The sequence below is a fragment of the Anoplopoma fimbria genome, chromosome 20 (genome assembly GCF_027596085.1).
Source record: "Anoplopoma fimbria isolate UVic2021 breed Golden Eagle Sablefish chromosome 20, Afim_UVic_2022, whole genome shotgun sequence".
Classification (NCBI taxonomy): domain Eukaryota; kingdom Metazoa; phylum Chordata; class Actinopteri; order Perciformes; family Anoplopomatidae; genus Anoplopoma; species Anoplopoma fimbria.
This window is the reverse complement of record NC_072468.1, coordinates 12,996,683-13,009,151: the sequence shown is the minus strand read 5'-3', so window position 1 is coordinate 13,009,151 and position 12,469 is coordinate 12,996,683. Positions and strand designations below refer to the sequence as shown.

Sequence of the window (12,469 nt, the reverse complement as noted above, 5' to 3'; positions counted from 1 at the left end):
ACACACACACACACACACACACACACACACACACACACACACGGAGGATACTTTGTGTTTATCCACTCCTGTCCTCGTTTTAGGAAACTGTTTTAATTCCCTCCCATTCTCTCTCTGTGGCTCTGCTGCTTCGCCTGTGTCACATGTTTGTGCAGAGAAGAGAGAATCAGAGGGAGAAAGAGAGAGAGAGAGAGAGAGAGAGAGAGAGATAAAGGGACAATAGCAATAAAGAGAGAGAGAGAGAGAGCATGACAAGAATCTAAATGAGCCATCTCTCTTCTCTCCCTCTCTCAGTGACGGCCGCTCTCTGATTCTTTTCAGACATGACAACCTGCTGGGTGCTGATAACAGGATTAATAATGCTGAAAAATCCTAATCGGCGGGAATTTAAAAAAAGGGAACTCTATTAAAATTGCCACCATGTCAGAATAACAGCTTAAGGGATTGGTGATGTATGTAGCTTGTCAAATAATATGGACATGTCATCTCTGACATACCTTCATTCAATAATCCAACTCCCTGAGATTAATTGAAATACAGCCTCACTGTGAAGCTTTAGCTTAATCATAAAACACATAAAACAGTATTAATGCAAATCTATGGCATGAAAATGATCTGAAAATGGTCACAAATGTTTATGATCTAGAAATGAATAAGTAGTTTACAAATGTGTACAAATTGTGGATAATTTGCATGTTTCACTCCACAGAAGCTTTATTAAAGTCTAACTGGATAAAACAATAATATTTCACAATCAGATTTTTTACTTCAACATTCTGTTATATTTATATATAGATTGTTGAATGCATGCGTATGGGTCAGTGGCGTTTTGAAACCATTTTTACGGTTTCCAGCTCCACACAGATGCCACTAATGCATGCTGCGTTTAAGTGCTAGTGGAAAACTGGGACATCTGGGCTTTCAGTGAAATCCTGTGTAACTTCAAAGTGGGAAAGACGTTTTTCTAAATAGACACGTGTAGATCCAAACCATGTTGACGGTTATAGGATGTATGAGATACTTAAACTAAATATTGACTAATATAAGTTTACTATAAACTCCTTTATAGATGGTTATAACTTATTAATAAGTTTACAACAGCCAAAAATGTTGCATAATCCAGGAAAAAATACAGTTGATTTTAGGATATAAAGTTAGCTGTGTGATCATTTTACGAACAAATATGCTCCATAACAAACAGCATCTAAAATGAAGATGTTCTGAAAGCTGAGACGTGTTTCTGCCTCAGTGAGCTCCAGACAATAGAAAAATCAAACTGAGCATGTTTCTGCAGCCAGCAGAGGTCCGACAGGTTTACCGTCCCTACGGCCTCCACATCATAACAGAGGCTTTCTCTGAGTGAACAAAAACAACCCGCGGTCGCTGCTCGCCGTCTTCTTTACAGAGACAGAAAGAGAGAGTAGAGCAAGAGGATACTGTAAGGTCCAGAGGAGCAGAGGAGAACACTGAATAGAGAGAGACAGAGAGACAGACAGAGAGAGAGAGAGAGAGAGAGAGAGAGCTCTTTGACTATCAAGGTAACTATGTTATTTTAAGAGAGCAACTAGATCTTCTGCATATTAATAGATATTGTTTGACTTTTGACAATTTTTTCAGCTTACTTCCAATTTAAAATAATTAAATCACCTACATTTAGAGGACAATACAATGCACAGCAAGTTCTCTGGAAAAGTCACACAAAATGTAGTAATTTTGCGGAACAATAACACAACACAACATAAAAATCATCCAATTAAATTAAGTTATTGACTCTACTATACAACACTTCACAATGCTGCAGTACTACTATCATATGTATTCATTTAATTTATTTATTGTCTATTTTTTATCCTCTCATACAATCGTATACAGCACACTGTTGTGAAATTTGAAACTCAGTATTTAACCCATCCTAAGGATTAAACATAATTTCAGTCGCCACATTACACACTATACTGTACTTTTGTATATACTATGTGGTTTTAGTGTCTCTTAATATACATATTACTGTTGTACTCTGTGCTAGTATATACTATAGTATTCCGGTATATTTTGTACTAATGTATAGAAGTATTTCAATTGACAATATGGCAAACTTCCACCATTAGAACTATGCTGAATTAACTTTTAGCAGCTCCTGTTTGCAGTGTAACCATGGATGTACAGACAGCTGTCACTGGATCACTTTGATTCTGCAAAAAACATCCAGACAAGCTCTGGCCCGATAAACAGCGTCTTTGTTTCCCAGCAGATTTATGGACGTTTATCCATGCTGATTTCAGAGACAATGACGCTCTCAGAAAGTGTAAGTCACACTGAATCTAAATGCGTTCACCATATCTGTGCGTTTAGATTTGATTTGAGTTATAACTCATGTTGGGGCAATCAGGCGCTGAGGGTTTTAAAGTACCATCTTAATATCCTCTATGAACTGCTGCTACTGCTGCCCGTGTGGAAACCTACCGCCAAACTACATTTACTAACCTCCTGTTGGTTTTAGACAGGCTGTTCAAAAAATGAATGCGCTGTAATTTCTAAATTCATATGTACTTCATGTAAACATGAAGTATAAGGACTTCTAAAAACCCACACAGGGCTGATGGGTCAAGCAAATAAACCCACCGAGGAGACTGCTGTTCATGCCCCCCGTGATTAAAGAAGTCTATGTTGATTTATTTCTCAGGGGACTTAAGTAATGTCACTTCCTTAGTTATTTTAAACCAAACAACTATCTTTTCCTAAACCTAACCAAGTTTTGTTGCCTAAACCTTACTCACGGTTTTATTGAATGCATGAAATGCGGAGCAACTTTTTTGTGCGATATCATGCATACATGATCCGTACTTACATATATAAGTGTTGTATGAGGATATGTGAGACATGTTTTTGAACACTGTCCCTATTTGACCTCATGAAGTATGTTTGCCTCCCCTTCCTGCCTCTCTGCTACCCCCAATTGAATTCTCTGCTGCCCCCCTGGAGAGGTGCGGCTAAAATAAAAGATTGAAATATGCTTATGATGCACTGACTTTAGGTAGAGTCCCGCCAGCACAGATGGGTGGTGTGTATGTCGTGTTACGTACTGTCCTGCAGCTCCCAGAGCCGTGGAGGAAGGTTGCTGAAGTACTCGTGGTTCAGCGCCGCCTGGGCCGACAGCCGGTTCTTTGGGAAGCACTGGAGGAACCTGGAAGCCAACTCCTCGGCATGGTCCACGTAGCCCAACCTGACACACAAACACACATGATCAGGAACAGACACACACACACAGTTTCAACAGAGATACATCAATAGAAAACAGAAAACCGCTTCTACTTCATCCAGATCAGATCTAGAGTACACACCATTCATTCATCCCACTGAGAAAGAAACTCACTTTTCCTCTAAGTCACAGAGCTGCTGACAACAAAAAAAACAAGCCTCTTAATTATGCTGAAGGTTTGCTGACTCAAGAGGAAAAAAGCTTCTTGCACACACACATACGCAGGAGAGCACAAACACACATGCTTACACCTAGCTCCTTTGAGCTCGCCTGGCACATGGCGACTGGGTCACCGTGAGAAACACAAAGTGTTCATTAAAGCCGGAGCTTTGTGAATGTGTGTGTGTGTCTAAGTGTGCGTTCGTACTGGGAGTCACTGAACTCCTGAACAAGACCCGCCTCGCAGCGCCGACGGGGGAGAAAAGATTGAAAATAAATGGAGAGCATCAAATTTAGTCAGTAATTAGGCATCCACTGCATTAAATAAACATGATGTTGTTCTGCGCGGATCGTCGGCCTCGCCGCTCGCACTGCTCACGACTGCCTCTCATGTTCTGCAAGCTTCTCATGGTTGGTTCCCTAGTCAAGCACTCTGACAGCCACTCCCATGGCTCTCAATAGGGATCTCAGCTCGACTTATCAGCGGAGAGGCAGAGGGAGGATAAATCTCAGTTCAACTCGTCAACGCCACTCGGCAAAGAGGCAGAGATAAAGTTAATGAAGTCCATCAGGGCCTCTTCTTGCCTCTGTCTCATACAGATGGATCATCCTTTGTAATTCGACTGCAAAGTTTAAAGACAAACTAGTCTATGTGTGAGACTATACTGATGGAAAAAGGCCTCCTCCATCTCTGGTTTAATGATATGGGCTTTTGAGGCCAAAGCTGATACCTGGTCTTTTGATAGTTTGAAATATTTTCGAAGATACACTAGTGTGACTTCAACCACTGGTGGCTCAAAATTGCAGATATTGTCTACTACTACTTAGTAGAAGCCCTTGAACCTTTACCACTACTTAGGTGACATAATTCCTCCTTTAAATCCAATGAAACCCCCAGAATCCATATTTACTCTGTCACTGAATTTAACTTGACACAGGATTTGCTTTGTAGTTTCTCTGCAGGCATCAAGACAAACAGGTAGCTATGTTTCGGTGTGAAATCACCTGGATACGAGCACGCTGGCCTTTGTGAAGTGTTGATGTACAATAGGTGCACATTCCTAAATGCTATTGCTGTCAACTAGGCCGAGTGACTGAGCACACATCTGCAGTGAGATTGATCGTATCTCTTAAAACAGCCCCAGGTGATGGCACATTAACGGCAGAGGGAAGCATTCCTTCTTCAGCAGTGCATGGCGAGTGCTTTTTCATGGTATTCTATCAGAAAACTTCACCCGGGAGGATGGGAGAAACAGGAAACCATCTGCCTGTATGCCCCCCCCCCCGATGAGGGTGCTCTGAGGGCAACATGGAACTATACATGGGCAAACAGGCCTTAGCATGCAACTTCATAGCGGTCACATTTCTGTTTAAGGCAGTGGTCGACAAAGGTGGGTTATTGAAAGCTAATATCAACATAATCATCAACGGTGAGGACAAAGCCTTTACAGATCACTTTCAAAAGATAAATGTGTTTTTCGTAGACTGTGGTTAAGGTTTAGACTTGGCCATGTTTAGGGAAAGATTAGGGTTGGGGGACCTGCGTCGCCATGTTAACTATCATAAACACCTGGTTAAGGTTACTCGTCATAGTTCGGAAGCACATCAAACAGCTGCACATCAATCACTCACATTGTTTCAGCTGGAAGAGGACAAACAGCACAGAGAGAAATAAAAAATGTCTGACAGGGAGCAGAAACCAGAGAGCAGGAGATGGTGAGCCAACTCTCAGGACAGAGACAATGTGAGTGTCTGGGTTCATATCAAATTCATCGCTCCCTGGCCTGTGATAAAAGGCCGCCGAGAGGAAGTGATGGTCATTAACATTCCACCTCACTTTCTTTCCTCACATTTTTTATTTCCTCCTGGATGGGAGAAAGGGCCAGGAGACTGGGAGGGGAGAATTCAACCTCACTTTTTATACTCTGCTTTTTATATGTCACCAAATAGACTTCTTTAAATGCTGAATAAACAATAATGAATAATCTCCGACCTCTTTTATTCCCAGTTGTTTGAAATTGGAGCTACAAAGTCTACATATGACAGCGGAACTACGTTAACTAAATATAATTTCATCGTACAAATGAACTGTTGAAACCTGCTCTAATATTTGTAAGATATACAAAACAAACAATTGTATCAATTTAATCATTCCAATTAACATAACTCCAGGGTACAAAAAGCTGCAGTCTTTCTGGGTACAGAATGTAAGCCAAAATCTAAGGAACAAAAAATCACATCAGATTCCGCTTCATACAGAAATATAATTTTTGGCACATCATGGTAAGAAATGTGTGGTGTAATTGGCAATAAAGGCACAGGTGGGATTAAGGACGCAGATTGTTATAAATCACTTGAGGAACAGAGGTATGAGGAGTCCTGTACGATGGATCGTCGCTGAAGCAGCTCTACTTTGTGATTCCAGCTGATTAGACAGCTGGAGTTTAACATAGATCAGCTGCCTGGTTATGCTTTAAAAAATCCCCTGTGGAAAAAAAAGACAAACTCCCCTTTGCCCTCTGCGGTCTCCCCTCCAGATGTGTGTCTGGGGCAAACAGTGGCACACATCTGGGACCAGCCCCTGGACTGTGCAACCACGACCTCTTCCTGCCATATGGGTCTTATGTCCCGCAGCAGAATCACACAGACATCTGCTGCAGGAAGGTAGAAGACTAAAGGGAGAGCATGTGAGCTGCAAGGAGTGTAAACACTGTGTTCACTACCCATTGTAGTTTGCCTTTTTAGACAGGAACCAGGAGTCATAGTGTGTGAGCTACAACAGCCCATGACATAATACCATACTTGTATATGCACACACACACACACACACACACACACACACACACACACACACACACACACACACACACACACACACACACACACACACACACACACACACACACACACAACTCTTAATTGAGCAGTTCACTTACTTATTCCACGCTTGTCTGAGCTTCTTAGCGCTGTACACTGTAAAGCGGTCTGTAATTACAAGAAGACAACAAACACAAAGTAAAGTAATTTGTTATCACATTAAGGTGACACACATGCTGATCTGTTCTATAACACCTTCAGTCTACGCTCCTAAATACAGTGGCAGATTAAACCTCATTATTATAAAAACAGTGTTGCATTGGTTTATACCTTATCACATACGGTAAATCTGAAATATCCTTATCATTCACTGATATTCCATTCTTTACAATTGGCCTGTTTTTCCATCACTGTTAATCACCTAAATAAAACAAAACATTGCCAGTATGATATTTTCAAATAGAAAGCCTGAAAGTGGCTCAAAGGGCATATCCCTTCTATTCCTCCAAGGGTTTTAATCTAATACATATGCAAAAAGTATTTGCAGGAAGAGATAGTAACTTAAAAGCACTTGGGAAACGGCAGCATGGATTTAATGGGAGTTCATTAGTGACTGAAAAGAGTATTTTTGCTAAAAAAAGTTAAACTGAAAGTTAAAAGAAAGTGAAAAGTTCTGTGGAACTGACACTGAATTTACTTTCTATGTGTTCCATTACCCATGCTACCAATATATTTAGTATAGCAGAAACAGAGTCAGTTTGTCCCAATACAAAAATGTTGAATGCAGTTTGTTAAAAATACCAGGATGTTCTTCCACCTTCTGTCACATTCTGCAGAATGGAATCCAGCATGCTTTTCTGGCTATTCGACGCACAATCCTTTGCACAGCAGATATATAAGCAAGAGGGTCAAAGTTCAAGGTCCCATGTTATGATAAAGTATAATGTCCCAATTGAATACATACTGCATGTAACCTGTACTTTGTAAGGGCAGTGGCAGTATGTACTAAAATTAAAAGAAAACTATGAGATTTGAAACGCAGTGAATGTCTCTAATAGTGATGGACATTTATGATTTGATTTAAAACGTCAACCTTACATTAACAAAAAATAGTATAATCAATTTTAGCACAAAATAGTTGAGACAAAACCTATCAGACTTATCAGATATATGACAAATTTGTTGTTTTTTCACCCCAAAAAACTAGAGACCATCTTGAGATGGGATCACAGCCATGACGCAAAATCGGGCCGATGCCCCCACCTCGGACCATGCCCATTTTTTAACTCAATCTTCATTTTGATTTCAACTACACACCTGTAAGGTATCATGACTGCTTCTCACACAGTTATGATGCTACCGCAGTGACATAATCTGTCCACAGACGGTCAGAGAGAAGTAAACAAAGAAGTCCAGACCTCCTCTGTGGTAGTTCCTGGTACAGTAGGAGTCTCCAGGACTACAATTGTTACGCAAATCAGTTTCTAAGTAAAATTTGAAGTTTCAGTTTACATCTACATCCGTCCAAAATGTCTTATCCCAGTAGACATTTGTGTGAAATTGTGATAATTAGCAAATAAATTCTTGAGTTATGACCAAAAATGTGTTTTGTGAGGTCACAGTGACCTTTGACCACCAAAGTCTGATCAGTTCATCCTTGTGTGCCAAATTTGAAGGAATTCCCTCCAGGCATTCCCGAGATAGAAATAGAAAAGAGTTCACAGGAATGGACCACAAGGACGGATGGACAACCTTAAAACATAATGCCTCAGGCCAACACCTCCCACACCACCAGCCTAATCTTACCAGCCAGCCACCCAACTACAGTCTTTCAGTTTCAGCCTGCAGTTCAGTGCCGGAGCCGGTCTGAACTGGCCACAGCTTCCTGGAGCCAGAGGTGAAGGCTGCCAGCAACCAGGAGTAAACAGAGGGACTGTGTGGAGGAGAGAGGAAGATGATGGGCATGGGTTTGTAGATGTGCAGGTAATCCCCTCCTCTTGTTATAGTGATGGTACATTTGTAAATCTTCTGATTTGGGACTATTACTATTTACTATTTAGTAACTATTAACTTCTGGAAGGATTTAACTGAAGGATGTTCTTTCATTTATTGTAATACGTGAGGAGGCAGGAGTGTTGCTTTGTATATCAGATTGCCAAGTTAAGGAGTAGCTCTTCACATTGAATAATCTGTATGAACTATGTAGTTGTGTTCCAAAGCCAGACCACAATAAATTGGCATACTTTTGATATGAGTGAGACAGTAAACTATGTTTATTATGCTGTGAGTGTGTGAGGCTCTGCACTCTTCTCTCAGTCTCAGCCAAAAATGCCATGTGGACACAGTCAGGCTGAGCTGCCAACTGACAGGCCACCACTTAAGCTAGCCAGCCACCCAGAGAGGTAGTCCACCTCCCACACTGCCAGCCTAATCCTACACCAGCCAACCCACTGTCTATCAGTTTTAGGCTGCCAGTGAGCCGACAGCGGGTCCAGTCGTCCAGTTAAGTGCCGGTCTGAACTGCCCACGGCTTCCTGGAGCCAGAGGTGAAGGCTGCCAGTGGCCAGAAGTAAACAGAGGTACGATGTGGAGGAGAGAGAAGGATGATGGACATGGGTTTGTAGATATTTGAGGTAAAATGGTCTGTTTGGGGACTAGTGAATGACTGTGACTTTTACAAGGATTTAACAGGAGGATGTGGATTAATTCATCATTAGAAGTTACCTCAACTGCACAGAGGCATCCAGATTAGCTTCTGGCATTTGGAAACCATTACAACTCATGTACTTTGTATGTTGTATTGTATATAAATGAATTAATTTTCATTTCTATACATACAACTGAAAACTATAATGTTGAAGATTTTTGATAGGAAAATCATATTTTCTTGAATTTACATTTCAATGTGACATGTAAATACAACATGTAGTGGTTATATGAATGTATTTTAGAGCATTTATACCATATTATATCATCTATCATAAAACATAAACTTCTTTTGAGTGCTGGCAATATAAAAAATATTCTATTTTCAAGGTCATTGTAACTGCATTGTGTCCATATGTCAATGCCTGTAGGGGTTCTCAAATTATAAACACTTAGGATGTAGAAGATGCACCATGGTTCAGTGGTTAGCACTGTTGACTAAAGGCAGGAGGCATGCAGGTTAGGTGGATGGTTTGATGGATGGATGATGGACAGAGGATGGATGGATAGAAAGACCAATACACGGACGGACCGATGGAAGGACCAACGTATAGATGGACAGATTGATGGACGGACAGATGGATGATGGAGGAATTGATGGACGGATGGGATAGACAGACTTTGAACCTACTTAATTTAACCTTGAACACTTGAGAAGAAATTTAAATATCACAATTGGATTTTGCAGAGAAACAAATCCTGTAACTCCTCTGACTATCTGCAGATTATTTTACAACCCCCTGGGTTTCAAATGGCGCACACTGGCCCTTTAGTTACACTCAGGTATTACTTGGTGATGGTTCTTTGGTCTGGAGTTAGTCTTTGACTGATGCTGTTGCTGTTATGACTGTCTTACACTGTACAGAGGTGTTCCTTAAAAATAGAACTTAATCTCGATGAGACTTCCTGTTCAGATAAGATTGTATGAATGAAGGTCTTTTCCTGTTTTTCACCTTTTAATTCAGGGTCTGTATATCAAATCCGAGTTGAAGTTCAGCCGGCTGGATGCTCTTTTGTACAAAACCGGGATACTTAAATGAACATTGAGGGGAAACTCAATTCGCTGCTACAGCAAATAGGCATGACAAAGACTCACTTCACAGATAATATTAGTCGCTCAAGCTCAGAGTGCAGTGTAAAAGTCTGACCTAATAGGTGGGGAGCTGAAGCTACATATGACTGGAAACAGGCAAGCATCTGTGGAACCTTTTCATAACCACAAAACATGTGAAAAATAAGCGGCGCCTCCGCTCTGAGGTCAAACCACACGGTCCTGTCTGAGATCCAACCTTAAGAGCAGCGTTTGGGATGAAATACGCTAGAAAGAATGTGATGAATCATAACCAGCGGAGTGGTGCATTCACTGTGTTTTGGAAAAGTGTGCAGATAACAGTCATCTCAGTGATGTGGAAACAGGAAAGGTTTTCCACACTGACGCAATACTGCCATCTGCTGCCCACTGCAGCCTCTGGAATGTAGTGGATCTGACAAACTGTGCTCTTATCTTTTGAGACATATTAATACATATTATAAATGTGACCATTGCAAAGAACTTGTCAAAGTCTTTACCAGGTTGCCAGATAAGTAACATCCGTTTACATTAGTCCAAACACAAGGCCAACAACTATTTAGATTAATATTCCGTTTTGACACTAACGTCTATCTATTTTCTGGTACTGACATTGGAACAGCTGAACATCTTTCTGTGCCCACAAGTTAGATCCATCAGAAGTCAGTGAAGAGGAAGGTTAAAGTATAAAAATGCATCTTTGCATTTTAGTCACATGTGCACATGTGAGGGAAAACAGGAAGCGGAACCATTTCTCCTCACCCTCCTCTATAAACCCTAATTTTAATAAAATGTATTAGGAAACTGGTGCCAAAAGGAATATTCTGCAGACTTTAAGAAAAAATGTCAGGCTTGAAAAATATATGTTGACCTAAAACCTTTTTCAGATAATTTAAATTACAAAAAATAGACATATTTTAAATCATCTCTTGATTACACAAATAAATAAACAGTTATTTGATCAGTTTTTCTCTCCTCTTTTTGGTGATTATTTTATCTTACTTTTTTTTCTTTTTTTCGTATGCTCTGTAACTATACGATTTCCAAATAAAAATTGAAATAAGAACTTCAGAAGAGCTTTTAATCTACTTTGAATATGGTCATTGAAACAGTGAAATAATCAGTAAACAGTAATAATAATCTCATTACATGTGGTATGCTTTTTCTTTTCAACCAATAAGATCATTGCAAATAAACTGACTATACATATTTAAAGCCGATCCTTTCTGTATTCCTGTTTTTGTTGAAAGAGCGGCCATGACAGCATCAGATGTGCAGACATCACATGAACAGATGCAATGCTTGGAGGCTAGAACCAGGCAAAGCTGCCCATGTGTTTGTGTGTTTGTGTGTGTGTGTGTGTGTGTGTGTGTGTGTGTGTGTGTGTGTGTGTGTGTGTGTGTGTGTGTGTGGCTCAGACAGCTGTTCCACACAGTGTGTAAGACGCAAACAAGAGCCAACCGTCGCCATGGCCACAGGATGAGGGAGTGCACACTTGGATGTGTTGTGTGTGCGTGTGACCAGGAGAGTCACACCGGTTGGTCCCTAATTGGCCACTGGAGATGGGAGGCGGCGACACAGCTCTGTGATGCCTCGCCACCCGACGCCATCACTCCGACCGTCTTTATGTCCGTCTTCGCCTCCACTCCAGCCTCTCTCCCTCCATCGGCTAACACTAATCTGCAGTCCCTCTATTCATGTTCCCTCTAAAAAGCCCTAATGAGCTCCCAGAGGGCATGGCTGCCCTGGCAGAGCTGCCACCACCCCTCCTCCCCCTTCTGCTGCTGCATTAATAGAGTACATTGAGCTTTTGGTCCTCTGTGCCTTTGATTCATTTTGATGGTCAGGTAGTAGTGAGTATGTAAACAGATCTGTCCCTGGTAGGTCATTGGCCAGTGGAAGGCAACCTTAGGCATGCATATAGCTCCACCAATGGCACACTAGCAAAACATCTGGAATGGAATTATTATGTTTCTCAGATGGTGACAGCAGGATGGAATTATGTTTTGGGGTTGTACATCCATCTATACGAAACATGTCAGCAACCCCCGACATGTCTTTCTTCAAATTTGGCACCTCGCCTACCTGGACTAAAGGATGAGCTGATTGGATTTTGGTGGTCAAAGGTCCCTTTGAGGCCTCGAAACGCATTTCTGGTGCAAGAATATGTATATGCTAGTTATGACTTCACACAAATGTCAAATAGGATGAAATGATGTAGTGATGAAATTTTGGACAAACTGACACTTAACTGGTTGATGGAGGCAAATTCTAGTTAGGGATTGTTACAGTGGCCTCTCATCTGCACATCAAATGACCTTCACAGTCATTGGAAGTTGAGCCACATGTTATTTACGGTGGTTTAATAGATCATGACATTACCTTTCAGGTTTGAACAAATATATTTTCTTCTGCCCAGATTTGGTCATATGCTGCTCATATCCATGTTATTCCCACAA

The 12,469-nt window shown here is 41.0% G+C and overlaps 1 protein-coding gene across 2 annotated transcripts in view; it reads right to left on the bottom strand.

The window, feature by feature from the left end:
• Nucleotides 1-12,469, bottom strand: part of cdk14 (cyclin-dependent kinase 14) — a 173,608-nt gene that overhangs the window by 46,798 nt on the left and 114,341 nt on the right. For both annotated transcript variants that reach the window (XM_054622406.1, XM_054622407.1), the window contains 2 exons: nucleotides 6,355-6,403; nucleotides 3,084-3,223 (listed from right to left, as the gene is read on the bottom strand). In XM_054622406.1, the coding sequence (XP_054478381.1) occupies nucleotides 3,084-3,223; nucleotides 6,355-6,403 (189 nt within the window). The remainder of the gene's footprint in view (nucleotides 1-3,083; nucleotides 3,224-6,354; nucleotides 6,404-12,469) is intronic.